At 32.8% G+C, this 15,612-nt stretch overlaps 3 protein-coding genes and 1 long non-coding RNA gene across 5 annotated transcripts; 2 read left to right on the forward strand and 2 right to left on the reverse strand.

The window, feature by feature from the left end:
* The first annotated feature begins 1,041 nt into the window (after window positions 1-1,041).
* On the forward strand, window positions 1,042-2,983 carry LOC137812176 (nodulin-26). Its single transcript, XM_068614092.1, has 5 exons — window positions 1,042-1,263; window positions 1,429-1,653; window positions 2,023-2,220; window positions 2,513-2,574; window positions 2,664-2,983. The coding sequence occupies exons 1-5, from the start codon at window positions 1,153-1,155 to the stop codon at window positions 2,884-2,886; spliced, it is 819 nt and encodes a 272-aa protein (XP_068470193.1). The 5' UTR covers window positions 1,042-1,152; the 3' UTR covers window positions 2,887-2,983.
* Window positions 2,984-5,641: 2,658 nt separating this feature from the next.
* On the reverse strand, window positions 5,642-8,677 carry LOC137812174 (seipin-2). Its single transcript, XM_068614090.1, has 2 exons — window positions 7,236-8,677; window positions 5,642-6,361 (listed from the first exon to the last, which is right to left on the reverse strand). Exons 1-2 carry the CDS (start codon window positions 8,322-8,324, stop codon window positions 5,894-5,896), a joined length of 1,557 nt encoding a protein of 518 aa, XP_068470191.1. The 5' UTR covers window positions 8,325-8,677; the 3' UTR covers window positions 5,642-5,893.
* An 848-nt stretch (window positions 8,678-9,525) lies between these two features.
* Window positions 9,526-11,441, forward strand: LOC137812178 (uncharacterized). Of its 2 annotated transcripts, none has more exons than XR_011081240.1 (3): window positions 9,526-10,008; window positions 10,195-10,236; window positions 10,548-11,441. It is a non-coding gene; the product is annotated as an uncharacterized LOC137812178 (long non-coding RNA). The 2 variants fall into 2 exon arrangements; XR_016518773.1 differs by having other exon boundaries at window positions 9,563-10,008; window positions 10,577-10,850.
* An 88-nt stretch (window positions 11,442-11,529) lies between these two features.
* On the reverse strand, window positions 11,530-14,275 carry LOC137812173 (ankyrin repeat-containing protein ITN1). The gene is made up of 3 exons (XM_068614089.2): window positions 13,658-14,275; window positions 12,679-13,088; window positions 11,530-12,463 (listed from the first exon to the last, which is right to left on the reverse strand). Exons 1-3 carry the CDS (start codon window positions 14,154-14,156, stop codon window positions 11,642-11,644), a joined length of 1,731 nt encoding a protein of 576 aa, XP_068470190.1. The 5' UTR covers window positions 14,157-14,275; the 3' UTR covers window positions 11,530-11,641.
* Between the last annotated feature and the right edge of the window lie 1,337 nt (window positions 14,276-15,612).

Raw genomic sequence — 15,612 nt, forward strand, 5'->3', positions numbered from 1 at the left:
TATTTATTTATTTAAAATTAAATAATATAAAAATAAAAATAATAATAATATTTACAAAAATAATTTATAGAAATTATATACATAATCAATTATATATTATTCATAATTGATTATATATTTTATTATAATTATATTTTTATTATAAATATACTTAATATTTTTGTTTTGTAATATGATTTTATCTTTATTTTTTTTATTTGTTTTCTTGTCTTGTTTATTTTTCCTTTGCCTTCACTTTAGCATGTCAAAACAAAATCTGGGGTAAATTGGGAAAATCACCAATGCTGACGTGCCTTTTCACAACAATATCTACATATTAGAGGAATATGATTTTCACTGTTCATGTGGATATCCTTCCTCACACTTCTGCGCACATCACTTGATCCAAATAGGGGATATCACTGCACTTTCGTCCTCGTGAACAGTACTTCCCTTGAAGTAAACAGGCCCTTAGTGTTTGGACTCTGACTCTCAATAGAGAGTAAAGATGTAAAAGTTTATTCAATTAAGTGTTCAATATAAAGACACGATAAATGTTATAATTAACAAAGACACATTGGTGTAGTTGTTGTGTGTATTTATATGGTCTTGTTTGGTCGAGATTACTATGATTAAGATTTTATTAACTAATTTTTCTGTATGGTTTGATCTATATTAATATATTGTGTTTTTAACACATTTTTCCTACGAGAGTTGTGAGTCGGTCGGTATCGAAATGTATCAAGACTGTTAAACCCCTAACGGTACAAATTTTAATTACAAAGATAAAAGATAACATAGTAATTTTACTTTATTTTTAAAGAACAAATAATTTATAATGTTTTTAAAGTTGATTTAACATTAATTAAGAAATGCATGTTAGTTAAATTCATTTATAATTCTCAATTTCTCATTAACTTTTTTATTTATTTTTTATTAATAAAGAAAGAAGAAGATGAAGAAAAGGAAACAAAATAAGTAACAAAATTAAGAAGAAAAGGAAACAAAACAATTCTTACTATTATTATAATGATTACTTTTTATAGGGTAAACTCTATCCATATTCCTAACCGCGTCATTAGATATATAAATAGAGATAACATTCCACTTTCTATCGTCATATTCACTGTAAGAACTTCATTTATCTGCTGTTCCTTCGTTTTTCTTTCTGCAATGGACGAGATTTCAACAACAAACCATGAGGTGGTCTTAGATGTAAACAAGGATGTCTCTAAAACAACTGAAGGCTCACTTTCCTGTGTCAATGTTTTTTTCTGGCAAAAGGTGCGTCCTAATTTCTTTTTGTTGCCTAAATCCGCAGAAAGAAGAGTAAAATGAACTTCTTTTCATATCTTGTAATCAACATAATCTTAATCTACTGATCATGTTGAACTAGAAGCTTTGAGATTGGAAATGCCAACATGGTTTTTGTTTCTTTGATGGATGCAGTTGGTAGCTGAGGTGGTGGGCACGTATTTCTTGATATTCGCAGGGTGTGCTTCAGTGGTTGTGAACAAGAGCAAAGAAAACGTGGTAACACTTCCTGGGATATCAATTGTTTGGGGACTAGTTGTGACGGTGCTGGTTTACTCTGTTGGTCATATCTCTGGTGCCCATTTCAATCCTGCTGTCACCATTGCTTTTGCCTCCACCAAGAGGTTTCCGTGGAAGCAGGTGACCCAAATTTCCCCTTTTTCATTCATTATTGGTTCAAGTTGGTGGGAAAATATGGGTCAAACGATAGTTCATTTTGAAATTGTGTTGTAAGACAATTTTGGTTAATTCATACAATATTTCAATGCAACTTAATTTTCAAAAGAGAGATAAGAGGAAAAGTAAAAGAAACATGGGTGATGTGAGGTACAGAATTATTGAGAAAAGTATGTGTTGTATAACATTACATCTCACCTTAAAATACTTATTTGCCTTGACCATTTTATACTAGTTTATTTATTTGCCTTGACCATTTTATACTAGTTACTTGTCTCAATTAGTCTTAAAGTTATTGGCATGGTTATAGTTATGTTTGATTGAACACTGCAGGTACCAGTTTATGTACTAGCACAGGTTGTTGGATCCATACTTGCAAGTGGGACTCTGAGACTAATATTCACTGGCAATGAGAACCAGTTTCCAGGAACACTTCCATCTGGCACTCACGCCCAAGCTTTCGTGGTTGAATTCATAATCACATTTTTCCTTATGTTTGTCATATCTGGGGTCGCCACTGATAACAGAGCGGTGAAATTTCTTGTCCCCTCAATTTTTGTTTTGCTTGTTGTTGGTTATACATTATAATTATCTCTGAACAACAAGAAAAACATTTTGATTAACACGCGTGCAGTCAATTAAGGTTGGCTAGTTGTCTAAATATATTTGTAGCGTTTTGAATCTTTTGGAAGAAAGCTACAAGTTTGCATCACACGATACGTCTTATAGTGAACAAAAATCCAGATTTGAATATTTGTCTTTCTTGGAGCCTATAACATGGTGGCCTTTGTTTATTCATTTTATTTGTTTTCCAATCTTGCAGATCGGTGAGTTGGCAGGGATTGCCATTGGGGCCACGGTGCTGTTGAATGTGATGTTGGCAGGGTATTGTTGCATATCTTATCCAAAGCTAATTGAATATTATTACTATGCAGAGTGATTAAAAAAATGCTGATGATTTTGTTATATGACAGACCAATCACAGGAGCATCAATGAACCCAGCAAGAAGTTTAGGCCCTGCGTTGGTGCACAATGAATTCAGAGGAATATGGATATATTTAGTGTCTCCAACGTTTGGGGCTTTTGTTGGTGCATGGGTGTATAACAGTATTCGTTACACAGATAAGCCACTGCGTGAGATCACCCAAAGTGCCTCTTTCCTTAAAGGAAAAAGGCTTACTGATTCCTCTACCTGATTTATTTCAACTGTAACTCTTGCATGCACATCTAGGGAAGAATTACTTGTATACTTTGTACCAATTATCAAAATTATAAAAGTTTTCCTTCTCTCTCTCTCTATTTTGCATCAATAATGAACACTACTTAATAACATTATTAATTGCATTTGATGATTTTCTAAACTGATTTCAAAACAATATGTCTTATAAAGAAATACCATTATTTGAATTTTATTTTTCAAATTTGAATATAGTATATACAGGTATAAATCAATGGGTTTGTTGGGTCCACTTTTAAAATATTTATTTTCTTTCATATTTACTATATTCTAGTGAAATATTACTAGAATAATTGAGTTAATTTGAGTTTTTGTCTATAATAACAACTCAATGTGTTAATTTGAGTTTTATCCATAAAAACGACTCAAAATAGTATATATTTAGATAAACTTTTCTATAAGTACTTAAAGGAGAAAGAAAAAAAAATTATTATAAAATTAAAAAAAAAATCTGTAAAAATTTTCATATACAAATTTTCTAAATTTTTATTTTTAACTTGTACATAATAATTTTAATTTACAGCAAAAATTATTAATTTTCTTTTCTAGAACTATTTATGAAAAAATGTTCAAACAAAATCATAAACATGTATTTGGATTCAGGCATTTGAATGGCTGGCTAACCTCTGATCCTATGAGCTAATTGAATTTATCTTTTTATTAATAAGAATTAAATATATATATATACATATATATATATACATATACATATATATATACATATACATACATATATATATACATATACATACATATATATACATACATATATATATACACATATATATATACATATATATATATGTATGTATGTATATATATGTACGTATGTATGTATATGTACGTATGTATGAAAACTTTCCATTTACGCACTCCTTTCAGCGAATTGACTATACTATTGACAAAACATATTCATTTAAGAATATTAATTGGACTACCATTATTTCCTAAATAATTGTGATCCACCACTAATAATAACTATTAATTAGAATATTAATTAATCATTAGATAAATGGAATATTGATTATTAATTATTTAATAATTAATTACTATTATTATATTATAAAAGTATACTAATAATTTTGTAATATTGTTATTATTATTAATTATTAATTAGTACATCATAACAGTATACTAGTTAATAATTTAAAATAAAAATTAAAAATCAGTTATATAATTAATATCAATTATTAATTATAAAAGATATACTAAATTATTACTTATCAATAAATAGAATATTACTTATTAATTTCAAAATATTAATCAAAGTTAATCCATCATGGTCAATTATTTTTATAAATATTAACTGCCTTCTATTAATAAATGGAGACATTAAGAAAAGAATAATAATGATAATTTATCTCTAATATCATAGTTAGTAGTTCAGAATGCAATGTAAACTGATGTCTATCAATGTTGAAAAATAAATTTTATTTATCTATTTTTAAATATGTTAGGGGAAAAATAGTTTGTCAAAAGGATGATAAAACGGAGGTGAGGAGAATTGACAATTTGACATTGATTTATTAAAATAAAATAAAAAATAAAATTTAAAAGGGTAAGTTTTTGTATTGTGTAATTTAAATGATGATATTTATAAATTAATTATTAATTATTGTTGAATAATATAAGAGGTAAAAAATAAGTAATAAAGTAGACCAATTTTTTCGGCCTATATATTTATTATGACGAACTAATTTGATTCCATTTATTTTTATGGTCAAGTTTAAAGGGTTAGATTTAACCTATTCTATTATCAAATTTTCAACTACATAATATATATATATATATATATATATATATATATATATATATAGTTTGTCAGATAATAAATTTATTTATTTATACAAATTTATTTATTTTAAATATTAGAAAGACAGATAATAAATAAATAGTATGATATGAGCAACAAAGGGAAGAGAAAAAAGACACTTCCTGGATATAGTGGTTCCTACCAATGAATTAGGAAGAGAAAAATGATGGAGGAAAGAGAAACAAAGAATTGAGAAAGTGGGAGAAATTTCATGCACAAGGGGTATGTTTGAAATAACATCTACCAAATACTTAAGTGTGCTGCAATCGGAAAATAGAAATGGGTGGTGCAAAAATACAGACCCTTACTGTTTCTTCCTGCACCTCCATATATTATTCTCTCACCTCCAAAAAAATTTCATATTCCCAAAAATACTTTTTTGTAATATTTCAGTTTATAGAACTTTTCTCAAATTCATAATTAATTTCCATATTACATAATCCGAAAACCTCTGAAAATTACATAATCCAAAAACTTTTTTCATATACATGATTAGTTTTCAGATTATGAATGTCTTAATCCAAAAGTCTTTTTTCAAATGTATGTCTGAATTATAATCCGAAATTATTCTAATCGAAAAGCTGGAGTTGGCAAAAGAAAGGATAAAAAAAATATTAAACCTATGGGGTGCAGTAAGAAACAGTCACCTTTTTATTAGTTGGATTTAGAATTTGAAAATAAAATATTCAAAAGAAAATGGATGCACTGACACATGGCCTGTGTCAAAAATATTGTCTAAACCCAACCACTGATGAAAAATACCTGCATGCACTGCATATTCTATAATATCTCACTATTATAATTTATTATATGATAGAATATTATTTTCCGTTTTGCTAAACATTTTGTCTGATTTTCTTACGAAATAAAATTAAGTATTCTTGACAAGTTAAAAAAAAGATAGTGACAAAATAAGTAAATTCATATGGACATAGATATGGTCAAGTAACATTCCAAGTAAACATGTACACATGCTGATCTGGAAAGGAAATTAAGAAAGAACAATTGGAACTCGGAAGGACAAAAGAATTTAAGTTAGGATGCCTCACTAAACAAGATATACATGGCAGGAAAAGCTAGGTAATAATATTATTGGAAGAAAAAAACATCTTCTGTTGTGGTCACACGATGCCTTGGGAAGAAACTTGTCTCCTCAACTTGAAGTACCAGTAACAGGAGCAGAACCACTCCCTTGCCTGGTTCTTGGAATAATTATAGGCAAGCAACACACTAGAACAAATAGTAACTCCATCATAAAAGCCATCATTGAGATCCATACAAATATGCTCAACTTCCAATGCCATATGATTCTCTTGAATAAGGGAAGTTCTGATTCAATAATAACCGATGAATCATATATTTGAGGAATGCCAGCACCAGGTGGATATTCTGCTCGGTGCTCAAGTGTTATTTTTAAGCATGAAGTTGGTACATTCCCTTCAACAAAACCTCTCAGCTTGATATTCAGTGTCTGGGTTTCTGATATAAAACCAGTGACAAGTGGTACAATCTTGAGGAATGTCATCATTAGCCGGATAGGCTCGCTTATGAATTTTAACATGCAAGGTTGGTTTGCAGTCCAAATTGTTTTGCCATCAAAAGACAAGAAGTCTAGCTTGATCTACGAAATAGGTAATTCACAAAAGAATTCGTAAGCAACAGTAACCTATGAAGTATGAACTGTAAATATCATCAATCATCACAGTTCAGATTTTTAAGCAGAACAATACAAGAAAAAGGAAATGGAAATTTTAACAAAATGAAATTATTAAGGAAATCATGATCAAACAATCAAAGAAAAGCGATCCCTTATTTGCCTAATAAATGCAAGTAACTACTATTTCGCAGCACCCACACACACCACACTGATAGGAAACATAGCACGTAGAAAGAAAAAAATAACCACTTGAGGTATAAATTTAGCTTCTATGTAAAGGCCAGTGAAGTCTCTTCGTCTCTAACACAAGTAAATATCAAACTTGGCATATATCGCAGAAGAGGATTGTGCTGATAATTCTCTACCCTGTTTGTTGTCACCCATTAAAAATGAACAATTAGATAAGGGCACCATGGATTGGAGTCTCTAAGCCAGTTCAATTCCTAACAAACGAGTTCAATGGCTGGAAAATCTTTGAATAATTGCATGAGAAACAGCAGCAGCACAGATGCACATAGCCACAGTAGAAGCTATTGGGAAACTAATTCTTGAAACACTAGAATCATGTTTACATCATTTCTTCTATCCAAACTCCAATCCAGCAATACTGGTATAACGCGAAAATTAAAAAAAGATATCCAGAGTTAAAGCTAGTACCAGGTTGACACTTAAATGCTACAGAACTATCGATAGAAGTATAAACACTATAATATAACCAAAACCATCAAAGATTCCCATATTAACATTGCACATTTATACTAGAACAAGTAAAACATCATGCAAGAAGTTCATGTAATTCTCTGAATTAATTAGAATGAATCAGATAAGTGATAAGTACCTGAAAGATGCCTAGATTTGTGTTGTATTCTGACTCTGGCACAACCAATGAAACAGTGACCTGCACCTTCTGCTTAGCAGGTATAACCCTTCTACCCATCCACTCTCCAACAGCAACGTTCGTCTTAGAATCATGCCCACCCCCAACATTATCACAAGACATTACAGGCACCAATGCAACAGGACTCTGCTTGGTGTAATCAAAGTTAAAACCCTGACTCATCTGAAAAGGCTTCTCCACCAAACTCTTCATCAAAAACCCACTCACCACAAGAGAACAAACCAAAAGAGCAAATAAAATGCAACAAACATAGACTGACCACAACAATCCCCACCCACACCTAAATGCAACATTCCACAAAGACTTGTGCTCTTTTAACATCCCCTGAGCTGAAGAACCAATGCAGCCAAAAACACCACACAACACTCTACCCAAAATATCCACCAACAATCCCTTCCCCTTTCTAATTGCTCCAAAAGGGTCCATAAAAAACATGAAAGCGTGTATCATAAACCACATCGGGCATTTCACTAACACAAAAAAAACATTGATTTGGAACACAATTGCTCTAATCACCAAACCCGTTACATAATCGAGTGAGTTAATAGGGGGATTACCGAGTTCCACGGCCGAGTCCGCGGAATCGGTGGTTCCTTCGTCATTTTCGGCGGTGGTTAACGTCGATTCCTCGCCACCCTCTTCGGTGGCAACGCTTGGAGATGGAGAGGAACGAAGTTTCTTTTGTTTCGAATCGCATTTCTCGAGGGAATCCTCGTTTTCTTTCGGAGTTTCGAGGCTTCTATCGCTCCTTAGGTTCGTAAAGGGAACGGTGGTCGAAGTATCGTCGGAACCGGTTTTCGTGGGTTCCGAAGCTGGAGAATGACGGCGGGATGAACGGCGGCGGATTGTGGTCGCCGGAGATGGAGGGGGAGGGTTGAGGTCGGAAAGAATAGAAGCATCGGTGGAAGATTCCGGTGAAGTATCAGCGGTAGCGAGACAATGGTCGAAGGGGCAGTGAGGTAAGGCGTCGAGGAAAACGTCGTCGTTTTGGTCGTTTAGGTGGTTTGGGCCTGGAAACGATGAGTCCATTGAAGATGAAATGATGGAATATTAAACTTGAGGGACTTGTTCATTTTGAAGCCACTAATTTCAGAATTTGCTTTCTGAAAAAGGAAAGCATATTTCTAAGAAACACAACACAAGAGAAAGAAGATTCTATTGCAAAACAAACACAAGAAGGTCCTGCTATCAAAACAATTACGTGGTTTTTTGCTACTATTTTTTCTGAGATAAATAAATTCATAAACATTCTCATGTTTAAGCTGTAATTTATAACACAACTTACACGTTCCCAGGAGAAAGCAGCATATACTCATCAATATTCAATATGAAAATAAAAATTAATAAAATATGGTCTTTTCGTGATCATTAACATTTTCTTTTTCATATCTTTCTGCATTTTCTTTGAATGACACTTTATATTTTACAATTTTAGGTGGGTGAACAATTAACTTTAATATTTTTTATTATTGTTTGTTTACTATCTTTGTAATGTTATTAGGATAGATTAAGATTTTTTTTACTGGAAAATAATATTAAAATATTTAAGATTTAAATAAGTTTTTAGGATATATATATTGACATATTTATTATTCCATATCACGGATGCACTTTAAATATTACTATTTCCATATCGCAAGTTAAGTTCTTTCATAATTTTTCGTTATGACTAAAAGTTCTGTAACATTCATTTAAGGAAGTTATATGCTGTGTTCAATGAAGTGATACTGAAAAACAGATATGAAGGATTGAACCTTACATGGTATCCAACCAAGTCCAAGGCATTGCATGACGTTTTAGATTTTAATCACTTTATAGTAATCTGATTGATGCAGAACTTGATATATTTCTCCAATGATATGTGATTATGTTTTGAAGTTCTATTAGTATAACTAATTTCTCTACATTGTAATTTTTTTTAATTCAAAAGGAGAATTTAAATTTCTTAATGGTATATTGTAAATTTAAAAATAATATTAATATAAATTTTCAAAATAATTATTATAAAATTATAATTTTTTTTTTAATAACATCATAAGTAATTTTCTCTCATTAATCCTTCCTAATTATTTAAGGAGTTTTTTAAACATTTACTTACTAAATAAAAGTTGGTGATAACTAATGACTTAATTTTTCAACAATTTCACAGTGTATAAAAGTGATCTGCAAATATCATGATAAAAAATTTATTATTAACACCTATTTATCAATTACGACCGATAAGGATGACAAGTATTAAAACTCCAGAAAAATACCAACTTTTATTCGAAACACAAGAAGTATAAAAACAAGAAGTTTGGCTAGGTTGAAGAACTCAATCTTTCACATTCCTCTGGCAAAGCTGGTGGTGTTCGCGGTGGAGGACGACGGTTCGCAGTGGAGGGCGGCTTGCGGTGGAGGAATCGCGGCACAGAGAGAGAGCTTCTGATTTTAGGAATTGAAGTGAAAATGGTTGATGATGAGAAAGGACAGCACATATAAGATGGAGGTTTTTGCGGGTGACGGACCAGCCCGTCCCGTCGACAGCCCACACGGACCACGAGTTATGTGGGGCGGGTTTAAGTGGTTTGGCGGGTCAAAGAGGGGAACCCTCCCCCGCGTTATTTCTTGCGGGCTGCGGGCCGGCCCGCGCGGCCCGTCCCATTTTGCCAACCTATGTTCTATAGAAGAAGTTCTTGACTTGATTGAAGGATCACAATTGTGGTTAGAAAAGGTAATTTAAAAACTTTTGATTATTTTTTTAAACTCTGTTATCTAATATTGGCATACGTGCTACTAATGGTTATTTGTGATTATAGACTTTTGAAAGGTGTGGTTATAAGCCTCCGTATGTTAAAAAATGATCGATGTTTAGCATTATTTCTTTTATTAATTTTGTTTTACTTGAGATTCTTTATAGGAGATTGGGAGAGGAGACTTTGGTCCTTCAAATTTTGTCTCTGTAAGTATCTAATCATTTAAAAATTGAGTATTTGAATTTGTTTATATTTTTATGAATATCTATTTAGCTGAACTGATAGTCTTTTGTTGAAAATAACTATTTAATAAAAACAAGACAAATTACTGATAAATATATTAGAGCCTTAGTCAACACGTTAATGGAATACATTTCCTAAAAAACCATCAAATAGCAGTGTCTTCAGGGCACCTTCATTTTCTGATTTACAATCCTTTTTTTCCAATTTAGCCAAGCCAATTTACTCCTCCCTTTACTATTCTCCACAACAACTGCTTTGAAATTCTTAATAACAGGGTGAAATACCATCTTTGGAGCTTTGTAGATAGACAAAAGACCATTTGGAAGAAAGTCGAAGACAATGATATAACATCTAAAAGATACATGCTTGTTGTTGCAATTCTTGACACCAATTTTAGCTTTTTCTATGCCACCTCTTTTTGAGTTTAAATATATATACCTACCAAATTGCTAGATTTGGTTGTTATATATATGGTGTGTGTTGACTGTTGAAACTCTGATTTGTATTATAACTACTTGGTATTTCGGCATGAACCAACTCTTTCCTAAAAGCTTTAGATGGGAAAGCTAACATTTTTTAAACAACCTAATTATGTCTCAATCTTAAACAAGTAATATATTGTTTTTCAAAAGAAGTTAACCAAGTGGAATAATGAAGAATGTACGCATAACCAAGTCACAGCTTGTACAATACTGAGGAGAAAGGAGTACTTCATCTTCCCTATGTATGGTTTCCTGAATTATTTGGCTACCTTATGATTTTCTTACAAAAGGCTATGGCTTATCATGTTTGGAAACATATGGGAAAGGTACAAGGAGAAAGCTGCAAATGGTGTTCATGATTATTTGGCTAGCTGTAGTCTAGGAGTCATGGCTACACCACACTGAAGTAGTATCTAAATATTCATAAATTTGTGCATAAAACTTTTTATACTACAAAGTTCAAGTCATTTAATATAAGTGTTTGAGTGTAGAAGTATAGTATAATTTTTGGAGGGTGTAATGTAATACTGAAATGATCTTTTCTTTATAGAATAGAGTACTCGGTGGGATAGGAATATTAAAACATGTGATTCTTATGCATGCTCTGTACTGTATTTTTTTGGCTTCACCTGGTGAGTCTAAGCCAATATTGCTGAATAAAATTAGCCTTTTGTCCTAAAAGAAAACCTAGTTTAGTTTGTATGAGAAATGCTGTGATCTAGTTTCAACCAAAACAAGGTATACACATACAGATACAGTTGTGTTGTGATGTAATTGAAGTGGCAAAAATGAGTCCCTGAATATAGGAGTATGTTAAGAGTAAAGAGAGTAAGGCATATATAGAAGCACTAGCACAGGAACCTTCTCTTTAAATCTGGAGGCATCATCAAATGGCATAAATTTGTGCTACTTCTAATTCAGTTTCTGAGCCGGAGTTTGATCCACTAATGAATATGTTGTCTTTCTTCCTGGCTCTTTGATAACGTTTACTCTTGAGCACATAGTACGTCATAACACCAAGAACACCAGCCATTGTAACTCCCCCAGTAATAGTCACCAACAATGCAGCCCACTTGTGATGCCTACCAACTACTATATAAGACGCCGATGTGAATGCAACAGTGGTGCATATAGATGCTAGCCACATCATCTTGTTGATCACCTTCACAACCCTCATCTCAGACTTTGTTCTCCCTCTCACAAGGGTGATCTGAACTACCACAACAGCCAGTGACGTGAAAAGCGCAACGGAATTGCACAAAAAGAAGACTTCAAAAGGTATTGTGCCTTGCATCACTGCCACCCCACTATCATAATCTCCACCCGGAACAGTGAAAATGGCAGCAAATGCAAGCGTGGCAAAGAGAACTGCAACCACCGTTACTGTGTTGGTGGCATTGTTGATACCTTGTCTTTGTAACTTGAGTAGCTCCAGGGCGATTCCGTTCACGTTCTTGTTCGTTTTGCGAGTTTGTTTGAGCTGTGAGCGAACGTCCTTTCTAATTTGCGTCACAGTGTTCCTAATGAGCTCATCCCTTGGGTGGTTCAGATCGTTCGCATTAACTGCATCGTTACGAATTAGGGAACCTCTTATCTCTAAGATTTCTTCTGATGGTGGAAGGGATTCAGCAATATCAAGAGATGTTTTGTGGTCCCTTGTTAAGGCATTCACGTTCGTCTGTGGAAGAAGCAATAGCTCATTCACTATCTGCATGAAACTATGACATATTATAGGAGTTTAATTTCTCTCTATTATCATTGTAACAAGTTTTATATAACCACATAATCAAAGACCATACTCAATAAACTTACCATAAGCATAAAATTTTCAACGGAAAGTACTTGTAATCATGTACTATTTTCAATCATGTTTTAAGAAAAATAACAATACTCTTGTTGAGTTATTCAGGTAGTGTAGAATACCTCTACTCTCTTTTTCCTTGTGGCTATGTGCAATGCAGTATTGCCAAACTTATCTGGAAGCATGACAGTTGCTGCATCAGTGCGAAGAATGCTCCTGACTGCTTCACAACTCACGCCCTTCACAGCCATATGCAGTGCAGTTTGGCCTTTCTTATCAGTTCTTCTAGCAAGTTGTTTATCATTGGCGAGCAATAAATTTACAACATCAATATGTCCTTGGCGGGCAGATAGATGAAGTGCATTCTTTCCGTTTGATCTAAATGAATCTATTTGACTAGGGTCACGTGACAACAAAAGTTCAACAACACTCGTATGCCCGCCTGTGGCCGCAGATATAAGAGGGGTTGCATTTGATCGGGAAACTGTCTTGATTAGCCCCGAATCACGTTCTAGTAGCAGCTTAACAATACCTGCCAAAAAGGAATTAATTTTCATTAGCTATTGAAGGTTTAGTATAAATAGTTATACACGTACGTTAACTTTCTAAAAAATCTTTACGCCTTTTGTGGCATAGATTTAAGGAAAAGGATTGTTACACACCTTCAAGCTAATAGATACATAAAGAGAAAAATATACAAAAAAAAATAAAGCAGTGTCTATAAGTGAGTGTACTTTCAGATAGAAGCGTCTGCATATATATCACTGTTATCGATTTAAACCACTTGTTATTGTTACTCTTTTCTGCTCCAATCAAAAGTAAGTTAAAGAAAGACAATTATGTAGTTACTCGGTGTTCTTAGTCCTAATCTTCAACAAAAGTTAGCACCAAATAAAAACATATGTTAAATCAAATTTTAAAGCGAAAACTCAAATTGTAACCTGAAAATTGCAGTCAAGTTTTGTCCTAAAAAAATACTCTTCTAGCTGTTAGTTATTTCTGGTCACATGGTAAAAATATTAGTTCTTTCAGAGGCAGGGAAGAAGAGAGAAAATTAACGAGAGGTGAAGATTTGATTAGGTTGAGGTTGTCAATACATACATAGGTGACCACGGCTAGCAGCAATATGAAAGGCATCAAACCCTAGATCATTCTTCAACGAAATCCCTTCGGTAGAAGAATAGAACAGAATATCTTGGACCACATCAAGGTGCCCTTTATCAGCGGCAATAAACAACGCCGTCTCTCCCAACTCATTCACATCATTCACAATGGCAGACCTTATGGCCGCGACCTCCGCATCGAAATCAGAGCTGCTCAGAGTCCCCACCATCTGGGCATCGATCACGTCCATAATCTTCCTCACGGCCACCGAGTCGCCGCGCCGCGCCGCCAGGTGGAGCTCCGTGTCGTTGTGGCGCCCCGTCACCTGTCTGACGTACTTCTTCTGGCCAGCGAGGTTCTTGGAGGACGAAAGGGACTTGCCGGAGTTGGAAACCAGAAGAGCGTTGCCGGAAGTTGAGAGCACCAAGGTGGCTTTCCTCGGAGTGATGGCCGCTTCATGCTGATTAACATTATCTGCAACCTTCTTTGTGTCCATGAATAATAAACAGCGATGGAATGAACCGAATGAGCTATGTCATTCACAATCATGTATTCCTTTCACCATGAGTCACTGGCGACAAGAAACTCGACATCTCGATCCGCACTATGAGCCGAACCATGTTTCTACGACATGCAAAATGCATGTAAATAAAGAAATAATACTTTTATACTCCTATAAAAATACTCTCACCTAACAACTAACTTTAACAATATAATAATATATATAAAAAATGAATCAAAATAAATAAATGCTTTTGTCTTTTAGTATCACTTAAATTTATTTTGTTGATATACACGTATAAGTTAACAACATTGATCACATTTCTATTAAGTGATGATTTATAAAGAGTTTGTTATAATTCTTTTATATAAATAAATACCTTGTATAAAATAATATGTCGGTAGTTGGATTATACTATTTGAAGTTTTCTTTTTAACTTTCTAAGAAAGAAAAACTTGTTCTTAATAAATTTTTGTGCGGATATCAGTTAGAATTATTTAATACTCTACTTGAACTGTATTAACTATTAAAATTAATAAAATTTATTCTTAAACATCAATTTATTATATAAGAAAATAATTTGCATGGATATGATTCCTGTGGTTCAACTTATAAATATAGAGGATTGAGCCACAACACAAAGTTTATTTGATTTGCTAAAAAAACATGAAACTCGATAGAAAAATAATTATTCTGTGTTTGATTTTAAAATAAGTCACATAGGAACAAAATATAATAGTATATTTTGATATTTGATAAATCACGAGACAACTTTTTTTTTTATCGTAATACAAAATACTTCCTTTAGTCACTATTATAAGGTATATTTCGAAAAAAATAGCTATTATAAAATACAATTTCAATAATTTTTTTTTTCATTTATATATCTTTATTAAATATATGATTATAAGAACTGCTATTAAATAATGAAAATAACGTTTTAAAAATAAGTAATTAACAATTGTCCCTATTTATGTGACTCTTTATCGTTCAAATTTATATCTTTATTTTTATTTAATATTGATTTATTTTAACCATTAAATAAAGATGTTGAAGACTCTCGATTCATATAAATTTTTTTTTAAAAAGTATGAGAAAATATCTGCGAAGACATTCTGACGATCAAGTCAGTCCGAGAGTTAGGTACCAGAAGAATAAGAGTGAATAAACCTTGGGTGTTGTGCCTCTTCTGCTATTTATATTGCTCTGGATGGACTTTGATTGTTGTGGGCATGCTTTTAGGTCCAGTTAGAGGCCCAATTGCACCTTAACCATGCTTTGTGTTTAATCGGACTTATTCACGTCTAATTACGTGTTTGGGCGTGACATTTGTCGACTAGTCGACTTTTCGGCTATCCTGTATAACACTTGTTTAATTAAAAAAGAAATAAAAACTCTCGTTTTATTAAAAGGAATAATAAGGAGTGTTGGTAGTGATGTATTGCAAACC

This window comes from Phaseolus vulgaris, chromosome 2 (assembly GCF_051622355.1).
Source record: "Phaseolus vulgaris cultivar YP4 chromosome 2, ASM5162235v1, whole genome shotgun sequence".
Lineage (NCBI taxonomy): Eukaryota > Viridiplantae > Streptophyta > Magnoliopsida > Fabales > Fabaceae > Phaseolus > Phaseolus vulgaris.